At 35.7% G+C, this 16,101-nt stretch overlaps 1 protein-coding gene across 19 annotated transcripts in view; it reads right to left on the bottom strand.

Annotated features, from left to right (window-relative positions):
- Nucleotides 1-2,157: 2,157 nt before the first annotated feature.
- SMAD2 (SMAD family member 2) overlaps nt 2,158-16,101 on the bottom strand; it is a 74,433-nt gene continuing 60,489 nt past the window's right edge. For 9 of the 19 annotated variants that reach the window (XM_081078793.1, XM_081078780.1, XM_081078795.1 and 6 more), the window contains 5 exons: nt 11,780-11,833; nt 10,413-10,625; nt 7,630-7,767; nt 7,280-7,424; nt 2,158-3,814 (listed from right to left, as the gene is read on the bottom strand). In XM_081078793.1, the coding sequence (XP_080934919.1) occupies nt 3,691-3,814; nt 7,280-7,424; nt 7,630-7,767; nt 10,413-10,625; nt 11,780-11,833 (674 nt within the window). In that variant the 3' untranslated portion in view covers nt 2,158-3,690. The remainder of the gene's footprint in view (nt 3,815-7,279; nt 7,425-7,629; nt 7,768-10,412; nt 10,626-11,779; nt 11,834-16,101) is intronic. The other 10 variants (XM_081078781.1, XM_081078785.1, XM_081078783.1 and 7 more) reach the window with 4 other exon arrangements.

Here is a 16,101-nt window from a genome sequence, read left to right as displayed (position 1 = left end):
ATGAATGAATGAATGGACATCGTAATGTAGAATTAGTGTAGTTCAAACCTAATCAGGAAAAGTTTCTTCAAGTAGGATGAGAAAAGAACACAAGGAGGGTTATTCCAAAAGGTGGGCTGAAACCCAGTTGTTTTCTAATCTTAACCAGTGGTTATAATGACGCCTCAAACTTTGTTTTAAAGCAATAAGATGAAAAACACAAAAGCTATGTAGAACTCCAACAAAGAATAAAAATGAAGCCGCCGCTGGTAGCCCCAAGTTAGGGGGCGTATCACTAGCCTCCTGTTCCCTACGTGTCTCTATGGAATCCACTGTGAAAACTGCCCTTCACCTAAATGTAACAGCATGGTCATTCAGTTTCATGTTGTCAAGTTGAGGAAATTATCAGCACTGTGGAGGAGAAATTCTAAATAGTGCTGCTCATTTAAATAGAGACAAAATTCAACAGAGAGGAAATCTTAGCACTTAGAAGAATGAAAACAACCCTATAAAGGGAAAAAAACCCAAACGATCCACATTAGGCCACAGCAGACAATGCAGAATGCAAAAATAGCATGTCATTAGAAAGCAAACATGGAAAAAAGCCCCTGGTTGGGATTACCACTTGGACACTGCAGATGCCCTTTTGTTGAAATATTCCAAGAAATCTTTATTGTGGACAGTGCAGGACACTGCCATATATTTGGGGGACTACCTGAATGTGAGGGAAAAAAGCAGACAAAAAATGCTTTTTAGCTCATCATCTTCATCAAGAGGAAATTCTGGGGAGGTATTGCTTAAAAACATCTCTATCACTAATGTAAAATGGGCCAATTTTGCCTCTCTATTAACAACAGTAGCCCCCACTCCCACCCCCCATCTGTTTTCATTTCTATGGTTTGTTAACCCTGGTCAACTGTGGTCCAGAAATTCCAGAAATCAAAATTTGTAAGTTAAAAAAAAAGCAAATGTGGCCATGATCATTAAACCTATTCCCACAAATGTAGTCACCACCATGAAGTCAACTACTCAATACGATCGGAGTTTCCTAAGAGTTGAGTCCCAGCTTCACAGTGTACACAAGAACCTCCCCCCCGTAATTGCAGAGCGTAATCCACTACTGAAATGCTGCAGTTGGCACTGCTTTACTTATTACTTACAATGTGAGAGTAACTGCCACCACCTTCCACCACTTTCAAAGCTGTTCTGTCCCCAGAAATGTTCCCTGACATCATCACAACAAGTTCGCAAGGGAGTCAACACCCCCAAAGGGCAGAGTTTCCACTGGTTATCTCAGCAGACCTGCCAGTGGTTAGTACCTGGGACGTTTAGTCAATCACAACAGGGACTATAGAAGCAGTAATTAGCGTGTGTGTGTGGGGGGACAGCGGGGAGTCTGGAAGCAAGCAGCCAGACACTATGGTGAAAACTGGCCCAAGGCAGATTTTAAAAAAGGGTCGTTAAATTCAATGGTTTTGACCTGGTGCAAACGACAAACTTCTTACAGCAAAGGCTTGAGGAAGAAGAAATTATTACTGAGAATGACACGTGAAGCAGTCTATCATAAAATAAGGCCACCTTCAACTATTATAAGTTATAGAACCATTCTGATCCTCAGGTTTGGATCTGGAGAGGTGTTTGTACAAAGCACTCATACCTAACAGTGAGTTTCCTGTAAAATGAGCCTTCGCATTGGATGCAGAGCTCTTTGCCAGGAATGCTTACGTCCCTGGCTCTCAACATGGCATGCTCCCTTCTCGTGCCAAGTGTTAGCTCAAGCATCACTTCCTTAGAGAAGCCTTCCTTCCCTCTGTGACGTTCAATCACAGGACCCTGTTTATCTCCTTCATAGACAAAGAAGCTGATTAAGGGTTACGGTAATTGCTGTCTCAGCAAACGCAGGACTCTCTGTCTTGTTCACCTTCACCCAAAGGCTAAAAGTTCCTGGCACATGTAACAGGTGAACAATAAATATTTGTTAAATGAATAAAAAATTACTATACCAATTTTACAAGAACACACGTACAAATATTGGAAAATGAGGAATATCTAATAGAAAACAACCAAATGCTGAAAAATATTTAAAAATGACACCTGTAGAGACAGGTGAATGTGGTTTCAGAAAACAAGTACCTAAGATATTTTTCTTTAAAAACATGAAAATTTACTAGAAAGAGATGAGGAGTGCTTATTTTTAATTTCTATTGAGATGCAAACAAGAAATGTTTAAACAGCAATGAGCCAACATTAGAGATAGGATTATCTGCTGCAGAATGGACTACCAACAGAGCTTCTGGAATCTCCTCTCACTGCAGAACCTAAAATATGGTTGGTGCTAATAGTCAGCCATATACGCAGGAGGAGTTAAGAACAGTTCAGACCGTAGGTAATTAATTATAAGCTAAAAATGTTGCTAAACTGCTTCTCCCCCAATTTTTAAAATTCTGAATTCATAATTATGTAAAATAACAATAGATTTTATAAATTGAATACAACATACTTTAAAAACAGATGGCCCTTATCTGCTGATCATATCTCAGCAATACTTTTCTAGGTAATTTGCAGAAGCAATTACATTTACAAAAGATCCATTCATAATACAATTTGGTACCTAAATCAAATGAAACTAAAATCAAAGAGCACTAGGTCTGCTATTGAAATATTTAAAAATACCTTTTTAAAAAGAGTGTTTATATCTATAGATTGGCTTTTAAAAAAGGATAAATACAATTGTAGCATATCCCTGAAAATAATTATACTGCCACCTGTGCATTTTTAGGAGGTATGAGGATAAATCAATAGACTGTTAGGTTACACAAGTCAATTATCATCTGTTGAAATTTGGTGTAAGACTAAGAGACTTACTCCATATGAATTCTTACTGTATCCAGAATTAATTGATGCAGGCAGTATCAGTGCAACCATTATTGGAGATGGATGTCACACTACGCTGTTTTGGTATCAGGACAAAAGTAGGAATGGAGAAGAGGTTTGGAAAGATTTTCTGCAAAGCTCCCTTATAATGACATTTAGCAGTAAACAAACAAATAAGAATGAATGTTTAAGACCCACTGAACACATTAAGGTCACGGATTTCCAAAGTTAATCCACTTTTCTTCCCCCAAGAGTTTATTTTTGGTAAAAGGCAGAAAAATTAGTTGTTTTTTTTTTTTTTTTACAAGGGAAATCTGCTTCTAAATGATAATTTGAAAATCTTGATATATATTATATATTAAAAAAAGACACAAAAATAACGGAGAAGTGGGAATAAGAGATTAGGTACTGTAACTTTATAAAGGCTTGCCTAAATCAAGAAGCAGCACACACACACCTAATTTATGCAAACTAAAAATGTATATAAACAGCACAATACTGTGATACTGGATCATGATACATTACCTGTACACATAACTACTACTGATATTAATAAACCTTTGGGACACTCAGTTTTATGCCCAACAAGACATCAGCAAGTCTTTAAAATCTTCTCTTCCTCCGCTTTGGGAAGGTATTTCTAGACACTAATTTTCCCATCTACTATTTGAAAACAGGAAACCGATTCCACAAGGTGCTTTAATTGATGAGACCTCAAGTGCTGTTTTCTAGCTTGAATTTTTGGATAGTAAACAGTCCATGGGGACCACACACAAACACTATGACAGAAGAGTTGTTACATTAAGTCTTTTGATGGGACTTGATTGTGGTGAAGCTTTATGACATGCTTGAGCAACGCACTGAAGGGGATCCCATCTGAGTTAATACTTTGTCCAACCACTGTAGGGGTCCATTCAGATGAAGTTCAATCCAACAAGGAGTGCTCGTTACCGTCTGCCTTCTGTTTAAAAGAATGTAAGAAAATAATTATGAAAAGAACACGACTACGTTTAGCTACATGCATTCAGAATTTAGACAATAGTAAAAGGTTGTATATACTGAAAACTAACTCCTTCTGAACAACTATTAAGCCTAGATATCTGATTATTATTTTGAAAACTGCTTAATCCTCAAAGTCTAGCAAAGTATTTCCAATGACTTTTTGTTTTCTTTTAAAGAGATTTATAAAAACATTCTTTGCCCCTCAAATTAAAATTAATAGGATGACCTTATTTACCATCCAAAATGGGCCTCCTTTTCGAGAGAATGTAATCTCTATTAATACTCATGGCAGAGCAAGAGATGTAAGCCAGGACTGTCCCAAGCTAACCAAAATATATTGTCGCCCTACTTATTAATCAACCACATAACAGAAGACACTTAAATACCAAATGAAGTCTAAGTGGAACAGGGTTCACATTTAAAGTAAACCAAAACAAAACAGAATTCTGACCCAAGCTCATCACAGAATGTTAAGTGCAGTTCAACAGTCTCTGACAAGGCCAATGAGCAACACCTCTTTGATCAACATCATGCAGGCTTTTAATAAGCAACACTTTTAATACTTCAACAAAACGTTCTCTAGACAACTTCCAATCGCAGGTATCTGTATGTATCTGTCTGCGACCTTCTCTGTTCTGTCCACATGTATAGCAGGCTAGAAGTGCCAGGAAATTCTGTCTCCAGGAACAACTAATGACACAGGAATTGGCATTTAAATACCCAGTTTCCTTTCCCTCTGGGGGGGATAATTCTGTATGTTCTTTACTGTTTTCCAAAGTTTTCCTCAGAGAATAAGCTGGTGACCCACCCACTATAGTAGATTGTTTAGTAATGGTACTGGCTGCCTTCCCTCCCCTACCTCACTTCCCTGCTTCCTCCTTCCTTACCAGTGTTTCCTCTATTTCCTGAACAAACTTTCTGCACTTGAATCCTTGTCTCAGGATCCGAGACACAGTAAGACATTTTGATCCATGATCATGCCTAAAACATGACACATGAACTTAACACAACAGTCACAAATCTGGTCTGTGCAGACTTCGTGCCTTATTTTGCTGTGATACTCTGTGTTGGTTTCTGCAGCTTACAACTGCACTAGCACACTTCACAGGCTGCCTCTTACCAACCAGGAGGTATAGGCGAGACTGGTCCTGTCTTATCTTCCCCTCCGTTCTTTTTTCGTTCTTCACATAGAGTTTCTCTTGCCTTCCATCTCTCCCTCAGATCAGGCCTTTCGCAGTCATTTTGCCAAGATCCCTTTAATTTTCATTTTGCCATCTGCTGAGTTCTGAATATTTCCCACTTTGTTTTCAGTCAGGATATTTTATTACTACATTAGTTTAACCTTCAGGAATAATTCTTAATCCAGGTCAACAAAGGGTACAAAGAGGTTTAAGAAGGCTGTCACTATACTTATCTGGGCACAAAACTGCACTGAGGCATTATCCACTCCTCTACCTGTTTAGTCACTCCAGTACTGATTCACTTATTTTTCAACAAAATACGAATTCTTTACACATCTGTATTTCCTGTTTACTATATTCCTGATTTTTATGCTTGGAATCAAGCTGGCATTAAAGAAAAGGAAAAACAGTTTTAGAAATCTAGCCCTCAGATCTACCCCTGCAGCTCTAGTGTCATTAAGGATTGAAGGTTTCTGGTAACTACCAGGAGTTCACAGATACACAGGTATCTGATGTTATTCTGATCTGTAAATATTCAAGGAAAACTACTTTATTAGCCAAAGTAGGTGTACCTGACTTCAAACCCATAAAAATATACTACATATTACTGCTTCTCATAATTACAGATTCTAAATTGTCTCTGGGTTAAAGAATGGCAGAGTCCACAGTGAACGAAGGGCAGTATCTCTCTCTACCAATTGAAACTGGACTTAGCAGATAACCTATAGATATACATGGAATTCTCCCTGACCCATGCAGTTCATATTTAACGCCACTGAATTTCTAACATGTTCTACAATGTTCCAATCTTTTGAAGAAAAAAAAAAGACTGACCTCTGACCTAAAAACTTAATATATGTACCATTTGAATCTAATTTTAATATCAATTCCAGTCAATTCAAGTCCAAAGAAAAAGAGGAACTCAGCATTCTTTAAAGGTATCACATCTCAAAGGGAAATGATTAAACAAAAGAGCACTATAGCAAAGTCACAAAACGAATTATTCTACTATTGTAATTTGGACAAAATAGTGGTAAGTCTTCATTCTAGGATATAAATACATAACACAGAATATATTTTCATAAAAATATTCAACCAGAAGACCTCAAATCTTATTATCTGAAAAATCATACACTTCACAAAACTTGTTTAAGATAGGGAATCAAGTCCAAAGGAAATGATATAAATTCTGAAAAAGGGCTCAAATTACTGAATGAAACAGGAATACTACTTCTATATGAATATCTTTTTATGCAGGCATGCAGAGAGTAAGCGATATGAGTTGGAGAAAGACTAAATATTTTATTTACATTAATAGTTCTATTCTTTAATATGTTGAGGAAGCCTTCCTTTTCTTTGACATGGAATCCAATGTATTCTAATCTATCTAATCCCCTGACAACAAATTCGCTTTTGGAAAACTCAGTTACGTAACCATTACCACTATCTTTAGAAAAGAGGTTAAGTCAAGGAGAGTTTTCCTCAAGTCCCTTCTCCACCACTTACAATGTGTCCTTGGGCAAATTATCAAATCTTTTCTAAGCCTATTTCCAAATAAGCAGTATTAGTTTGAACCATTTTTTATTTACAAAGATTGCAACCTTGTAAAGAAAAGACAGTTAACAGAAATAGAAATTGTTAGCCATGTTGAAAGGCATAAGATACTGCACTTAAAACACAGCACAGAGCCTGGCACCTGACAAGTACCCCTTCTATTACTGAATAAAGTTCCACCTCTTAACCTAATACTCAAATGGTCTCAACTTGTTTGTTATCCAGCCTTATTTTTCTATACTCCAGGCAAAACGAAGTGCCATTTAATTGCCAGGATCATCATTTCCCACCCTCTCAGACCTGTGACTACTAAAATACTGTGCATCTTTTAGAACCTAGAGCACATGCCATCTCGACCAGCTTTTCATGAGACCCAGTGAAAACATTTTTTTCTTCTATGAACTGACAGAACCCTTCCAATATACCCCTTTTATGCTATTTAACACTCTGCATTATGTTACAGTGCATGTCCATACATGCTTTAATTCTATCTTCTATATTGCCTGCATAGGAATTTGTAAATATTTTGAATCTAGAAGCCTCCAATTTTCTTTTGCTATTTTACATAAAGATTTGCTGACTCTATTACCTCAATGAAAACAGATACATGTGAACTCCAGAAGACGTAAAGGATGGAAGAAAAAAGAATTATATCGTGTAAATTTAAGAACTGAATATGTATTTCATACCGGTATTCTGCTCCCCACCCTTTCACAAAACTCATTCTTATGGTGCACATTCTAGTTAGCTGATACACGGCTTCAAAACCCTGATTAACAGACTGAGCCAGAAGAGCAGCAAATTCCTGGTTGTTGAAGATCTTCAGATTACAGCCTACGATTGAAAAAAGTAAAACAAAAAACAAAAAAACAAAAAAAAAAGTGTAAAAAGAGTATCGCTGTAAGAAAATAATTTTAAAAAGGGCTATAGATATTAGAATACGAGCATGCAAATCATCTCCTGATTCCTAAAATTAATAGCAACTAGAAAAACTCAGGAAGTTGATATGATAGGTTTATTTACATTGTTGTATCCATACCTGGTGGAATTTTACACACTGTTGCAGGGTGCCAGCCGTATCTCTGATTACAATTGGGGCTCTGCACAAAGATTGCACTATCACTTAGGCACTCAGCAAAAACTTCCCCACCTATGTAATATAAGCGCACTCCTCTTCCTAAAACAAAATACATATGGAATTAGTTTTATAACATTTACTATTCCAGCATGACTTTGGAAGTCTTCTTGGGGGAATATTAAAATGATATAAGGTATTTACATGATATTTTCCATAGCTATGGTTTTTTGAAGTCTAATTTTGAAACATACCACTGTATATTTTTCCAAGCATTTTTTAACAATAATTTTATTGATTTGTAAAAATAAAACATGCTTATGAAAAGTATTTCAACAGGGTGGTGGCTGGGGGAAGGGCAGGATAAGAAAAAAAAGTATTTAAACAATATAGAGAAGTGCATGGACAGAAAAATTAAAAATTTCATACAAATTGTGCATTATTTTAAAATAAGTAAAGTAAATTGAGTTAATTTTGAAGGAATTAACTAATGTTTGGAGAAATATACCTTAATTATAATAAGTAGTATTTTTTTAAAGATCCCACTAAGAAAAAAAGGAAACAAAAATCAAGAGGTTAAAGTCATTTGCCCCTTTCAAAAATATATATGTTATGGGGGCAACCAAATCCCTAGATATTTAAGCTGAATCAGGTAGAAAAAATTATATTGGAAGATTTCAATATACCTCTTTCAGAATTTGACAGATCACATACAAAATATTAGAGATACAAGGATTTTAAAAAAACAACTGTGAAAGGAAGGCAATGTTCTAAGACAGCCTCTATGAGTCTCACTCCTGGTGTGCAAGCATCTTATCTCTCATCTCAACACCCATGTAGGTGCTGCTGTTAAGGGACTTTTCAGATGTAACTAAGGTTTTAAATCAGCTGACCTCAAGAAAGGGAGATTATCTTTGGTGGGCCTGACTTGAGCAGGTGATATCCCTTCAAAGTATGAGTGAGAGAGATGAAGACAACATAAGAAAGTCTCCACTGCTGACCATGAAGATGGAGGGGGCTATCTGGCAAGAAATGCAGGTGGCAGCTAGCTGTTGAGAACAGCTTCCGCAGGAAATGAGAACCTCAGTGCTACAACTTCAAGGAGTGAATTCTGTAACACTCATGTGAGCTTGGAAGAGGATCTCAAGCTCCAGATGAGAAGGCAGCTCAAATGACAGCCTGATTTCCCTTTGTGAGATGCCGAGGAGACTCCTAATCCATACCTGCACTCCTGACCCACAGAAACTGGGACATAATACATTTGTGTAGTTTCAGGCTAGTTAAGGGTGATATGCAGTAAAAGAAAACTAATTAAACAACATACAAGCCAGATTTAGTACATAAATATAGAACCTGATATCCTGTTCTCTTATGACTACAAAATATCTATTTAAAAAGCAACAACATGTACCTGACCATCAGGAAAACATTAAGTCCAAAAAGTAGACATTTTTCAGGCTATATTCTCTGATCAAAACCACCCAATAAATTAGAAATCAAAAGTAAAAAGATGATCTAATAATTTCAGCAATGTAAAATTTTGCAGAAGTGAATGGGGAACCCTAACTAAGACAGAACTTTTTTAAAGTAGGGTGGATATTCAGAAGACTTCCTTACCTACAAGACACCTTGGTACCTTAACAAGGTTATACAAAATTTATTCATTAAGCAAGATTTGAGAAATTCCACACGCAGCCAAGCACCAGACCTCTTAACTCCCTAAAACACTTTGTAGTATCGTACTCGCTCTTTAGTGATCAGCATTATTTTTCATAGGAGGTAATGGGTAAGAGGTAATGGTTCATTAAACAAAAACAGAAGCAAACTATTGCTAAAAGAAGTTACTTTAAGGTAATGAGAATAGTTGTATTAGTAGCGCTCAAAATTTTTTTATGTCACAGTAAAAAACATACTGAAGACCCCAGAGTTTTTGTTTATGTGAATTACATCTATGTAATTTTGAGATCCTCTAAAATATCATATTAGATAATAAAACAGATTCAAAAACATTTTTTAAATCAAATTAATAAACCTATGTTTATGAAAATAACTATTTTCCCAAGCAAAAAAATTAGTGAGAAGAGTAGCAATGTTACATTTTTGCCAATCTCCTCAATGTCTGACTTAACAGAAGAGGGCTAGATTCTCCTGAGTCTACTTTCAATCTCCTGCAAGATCATATGCTATCTAGCCTCTGGATACTTCACTGTATACTTATGAGAGAATCAAAGTGAAAAAAGTTAAAAGCATCCTAGCAGTATTATGAGAACAGTTTTGATCTCACAAACTTTCTGAAAGGGTGATGGAACTACCACATTTTGAGATCCTCTAAAATATTCTTTGTATTATATTAAATGGTAGTTCTTGTTTTACTTATCTTGCTTCAGATTAATAGTAAATTCTGATTTAATATATGAATTCACTGAAAGGGGAACAAACTAGGAGATATAAACAATCTGAAAAAAATTGATCATTTGTTAAAATAATCCTAAAATCTGAACATGACAATTTTATGACTTGCAGAGTAAAGTTTTTTTAACACTTATTTATCGAAGGACTTCCCAGTATCACGGGTGACCAATAAAGAGTTTGCAGATGGAAGGACCACCAGGATCTATTAAAAGCACTGAAGCTGTGCACTGAGAGAGAAAGCAGGCTTATTTGCACATAACTTCTTGATGTGGTTAACCACATTATGCTCACGTTATGAGCACTGGTTTTTCATACAAGGTAAAAAAAGAACATACCTATATGTCTTCTTGTCATTTCTACGGTAGCATTTCGGTTGACGTTGGAGAGTAAACCTAAGCAGAACCTCTCAGAATTTGATGGGTCTGTGAAGCCGTCTACAGTGAGTGAGGGCTGTGATGCATGGAAGGTCTCTCCAACCCTCTGGTTTAATTCATAATATGCTATTGAACACCAAAATGCAGGTTCTGAGTACGTAACTGGCTGCAAATCTGGGGGAAACAAACGAACCAACCGTTAGAGCAAGAAATGTTGTGCGAACAATTCAAGCCACGAGCAGATTGAGCATCAGCATCTGTACAAGCGCCATGCCAGCCTACAATGGCAACAGCTCAGGAAGTAGACTTAACGTCCGCATCGGGAACTCGTTTCCATCGAGCATCCCGGATCTTCTATTTCCCCCATCTAATGAAGTCATCCAATCTTCAAACATCTTTGTTGGACTTCATGTGGATCACTTTTTCTCCTAGTAGTTTTACCCTGGTTCCTATTCAAATATAAGACCACTGCAGGTCAAGTAAATGACCTTGCATAATAAAGCCAATTTTTGGTAGGATGAAGTGGAAAAAAGCAGGAGCAAGGGCTGAGTCAAAAGCCTTAAGAAAAACTATCATAATGGGATATAAAATATAACGTCTTTTTGACATTTGTCTATTTTAACATAAGATTTCAGTGGCTACCCTAGTCACAAAACCCCCACATTACACAAGAAACTAAAAGTAGTAAAACTAAAAGAGTATGCAAGTGGAAACAGAATATGTAATCAAAGGAATCTACATATTTCAAGAGAAAAAAACTAGGGTCACAGGCATTTCATTTCTGTAATTTTGATTAGAAAACATTATAAGGAAAATCATGAGAAAAACTGGTATTTTTTAGAATAAATTCCAAATGTGTCAACTGAAGAGAAATTGTTAAATAGCAAGGCAAAATAAAGGCCAAAAATAACACCCATACACACACACCCCATACCACATGTACATATTTGCAATATATATGTGTATATATATGTTTATACACATTACCTCTTATATTAATAATTGCTATTCCAAAATACATCATAGAAAATATACCCATAAAAATCTAGCCATATAGATCATAAAATTTTCCATGAATAAAGAATTTGATTTTTCATGCATAAAAAGACTGCTAGTTTCTTCCACTATGTGCCCGTAGAAAAGAGTTTTAGTAATACTGAGTGAGGCACATTACCAGTTTCATTTTTAAAAAGCATTAATTTGAAAAATCATTTGATTATTCATTGGGATCTTTCTTATATATGAAAAATAATGACCAGAGAGGACATGTAAGTAAGTGATAAGGTATAAAAACAGTGGGGGGCGGGGGGGAAGTAGAGGCAACTTACCCAAACTATGATTAACAGGGGAAAGAGTAGTAGGAGATAGTTCTGCTGGAGATCCTGAAACAAAAGGATTCGGTTTCAAAACAGATGTGGAAATATTTCCAGAATTTCTGACCCAATAACAATAAAATTGGGTGTAATTAATTATCACAAATAACACACAGATAATTTACATCCCAAGAATTCAAAGTATACAACGGCTTTAAATGACTAATTTTGGAGGTTTCGATATATAAAAGGTAAAAACGAGTAGAAATAGTCCTGACTTCCAGCCACCCAGTTCCCACTCCCAAAGGCATCCAGTTTATAGTCTAAGAACCATACAAGCAAATAAATTCTGTTCTGTGACCCCCAGCCCTGCTCTTCTCACAAAGTGGTCACACAGTTCTGAACTTTGCTTTCTTATGTTACGTATTCTAGCAGATGTTGATGCTTCCTTGTTACTTATTTATCAATATATTACCTGCATAACTCACGTTATGGATTATAATGATTTCACATTGATGGATATTCTGGCTATTTTCTATCTTGAGCTTTAAGAACCAAGATTGCAGACTAACGTTCACATTTCGCATACTTTCAATCATAGCCGAAGGATAGACTCGTAAAAGAGAAACTGCCATGTCAAAGGGCTGTGGTTCTTTAATTTTGAGCGAGTTTGCCAAACTTGTCATCTGTAGAGGTTGTACTGGTTCGCATTCCCAGAAGCAACATAAATGGTGAAGGGATGCGCGTGTGTTATTGTTGACAGATGAGAAAATGGTGTTAACAAGTATAGTTTTGTGTTTCTCTTATAAATGACACTGAGTAAACTTTATACTTGCTTATATTTTATTTCATTGCTGTGAATAGTCTGTCCTTTTCTTTTGTTCATTTTTCTATTGTGGTGTTGATCACTTTTCTCACTGAATTATAGAAGGCTCTTTATGTATTAGGGATATTAGTTTTTTCATGGTATGGGTTGCAAATATTTGATTATCTGTCTTAGGACTCTTCAAACTAATTTTGATTAAGCAGTTTTAAAAAAACTTTTACGTGATGTAATTTATCAATCATTTTGGGGGTTGTCACACTTTGATAAAACAGTGGTGACAGCAGATATTCTTTTCTTACTCTTAATGGAATATTTCTAATATTTTCCCTTACAGCATAATACTGGCTTTGAGAATGAGGGAGATAATATTGATTATTTAGGATTTTTGCATCAATAATCTTAAGAAAAACTGATCTGTAGAGTCACGTTGTGAGTGCCATGTTATACATTTCATAAAGACAATCTAGAAGCTGTATGTCTTTTCTACGCTCTGTGACAGTTTATAATAGCATTTTAATAATACATTCTTTAATAGTTTGGTATAATTCCTGTGTGAAACTGTTTGCAGTTAATAATTTTCTAGGGTTTACTCTAAGACATTTCTCTGTTTCTTCCATGAAAGTTGACTCAGGATAGTTCTATTTTCTCAAGTCAGTTTGGTAAATTATGTTTTCTTAGAAAATTATTCAAGTCTTCCAGTTTTAGGTAAACAGGCTAAATCTAATTAAGAAAATAAGGCAGAGGGGCACAAATATATAAGAAAAAGAAGGTACAACCACAGAGAGAATAAAATGTGAGACTACTCAATTCCACGCAACTAAATTTTAAAAACACATTTGTTGTAAATAATGTTAAATAATGCTGTAATTATAGGATAAATTTTTCTTTCTATTATTCTCTACACATTTTGGGAAAGTTATCTAAAAGAGCGTGACCTACAGCTCCCAAGCTTCAAATACAGGGAGAGCAATAGCATAGATATAGAATACGGCAAGTCAGACAGACCTCACCCCTCCCCACACCACTGTCACGTAACCATGACAACAAAACACCAGGCAACACAGGTGAAATGGCAATTCCCCTGAAAAAACAGATGAATCAAAAATAGAGAATAGGTGACAACTATTTTTTAAAAGAGAGAACAGTCTTCCACAACAAAATTCTTATGTTCTTTTTTTCTGTTCCTCATTTTGAAAAATCTGTTGGCAAGTCACAACAGGTACAACTAAGAAAGGTCAAAATATATTTAGAACAATGAACTAAAACTCACTGCTGTTTCCTGAAGCTGATATAAAATAAACAAAGCCACTATTAGAAGTGGAGGAAACTGCCCAATTTTTCATCTTTTAACTGTTTCTCCTCTATTAAATACTTCTCAGAAGTGACCAGTAGTCACAGTTCACTGATTTAGATTAATAGTTCAGCTGGATGTGACAAAAGAATTACAGAATACAAAAAGCAAGGTTCATTATAATCATATGTAAAATTTTAAAAAGTTAAATTAAGCTAATAATTTATTAGCTAACAGTTTTTTAGAAACATTTTAAAATGGTTAATTGGTAATTAATCTATTAGTTATTCATATATACATGCTGCTACTAACGTCTGAAACTTCCTGTTACGAGAAGTAAAAAAATATCCTATTTAGCTTCGGTTGTTTGAGGCAGAGGTTTCTGTTACTTGCAGCTAAAACATATAAGAAAAATCCTTATGCACGTATCTTTGATGACAAGTTCTATATTACAGTCTAGTATTATTTTATACACAATACCCAGCACCCAATTAAGAAAACACAAGACATGCAAAGAAGTAGGAAAAACTGACCCATAATCAAGAAATAAGAGTCAACAGAAGCAGAACTACATGTGAACCAGATACTGGAATTATCAGATAGAGTTTCAATGGAAATTGTAAATACTGAAAAATAGATTATCTGAAATGAATTCATGGAGTATGCTTAACAGCAGACCAAAAGTTAGACTCACAAACACCTTATCACTTGATTTTCAACAAAGAAACCAAGGTAAATCAATGGAGAACGAAAAGTCTCCTCAACAAATGGTTCTAAAACAACTGGACAAATGGCCGGCCATGGAATAGGAATGAAGAGCAGAAATGGTAAATGTGGAGGTACAGTACTCCCCTCCTTTGTGGTTTCACTTTTCACAGTCTCAGTTACCTGCAGTCAATTGCAGTCTGAAAATATTAAATGGAAAATCCCAAAAATAAACAGTAAAGTTTTAAACAGTGTCCCATTCTGAGTAGTGTGATGAAATCTCATGCCATCCTGTTACGTCCCACCTGGGACGTGAATCATCCCTTTGTCCAGTGTATCCATGCTACATACACTACCTGCCCGTTAGTCACTTAGTAGCTGTGTTGGTTATCAGACTACAGCAGTATTGTAGTGCTTGTGTTCAAGTAATGTTTATTTTATTTAATAGTGGCCCAAAGGTGCAACAGTGAAACTGGCAATTCAGATACGCCAACGAGAAGCCGCAAAGTGCTTCCTTTAAGTGAAAAGGTAAATCCAGTATTTTGAGCGACCACATTCACATAACTTTTATTACAGTATAGTGATATAATTGCTCTATTTTTGTTAAGTATTGCTGTTAATCTCTTACTGTGCCTAACATAAACTTTATCATAGGTATGTATGCAGAGGATAAAATCAAGAGCATATACAGGGTTTGGTACTATCCGTGGTTCCAGGCATTCACTGGGGTTCTCGGAACGTATTCCACGTGGATATGGAAGGACCACTGTATATTCATCTTGTTACTCCTGCCACGTTTCAGCTATACTATCAAATAGGCATTTGTGCACTAATTGGAATCCTTGTGGCCTTTTGTGTCTGTCTTCTTTCACTTAATATGCTGTTTTCAGGGTTCATCCATGTTGTACCATGGATCAGTACTTCATTCCTTTATATGGTTGAATAATAGTCCAACGTATGAGTATATCTCATTTAATTTGTCCATTCATCATGATGGACAACTGAGTTGTTTTCACTTTTGGACTGTCATGCTTACATAAACATTTGTGCACCAGTTTAACATGGAATTGTATAAATTTAGCTTTCAATTTTCTTGGGTATATATCTAGGAGTAAAATTGCTGGGTTATACTATTATTCTATAATTTTTGAGAAATAGCAAATATTTCCAAAGCAACTGAACCATTTTACATTTCCATTAGCAACATGAAGACTCCAACTTCTTCATTAACTCATCATCACTTGTTATTGTCCTTTTGTTATTACAACCATTCCAGTAGGTGTGAAGTAGTATGTCATTGTGGTTTTTATTTGCATTTCCCTGATGACTAATGATGTTGAGCATCTTTTCATGGCATTCAGATTTAAATGTGTAACAGCAGTTGTCCATCGTGGGTCAAAGAGGAACATGGTTGATTCAAGGATACAGTTCTTCGAGATACAGGTGTGTTAGAAAGATATATTTGAAAAGCCAAATATCATTTGCAGTAAGACATGTGCAGTAAGATATAAAACA

Source organism: Rhinolophus hipposideros (genome assembly GCF_964194185.1).
Source record: "Rhinolophus hipposideros genome assembly, chromosome: 17".
Lineage (NCBI taxonomy): Eukaryota > Metazoa > Chordata > Mammalia > Chiroptera > Rhinolophidae > Rhinolophus > Rhinolophus hipposideros.
The sequence above is the reverse complement of the archived record's forward strand: the minus strand, read 5'-3'. Positions and strand labels throughout refer to the sequence as shown.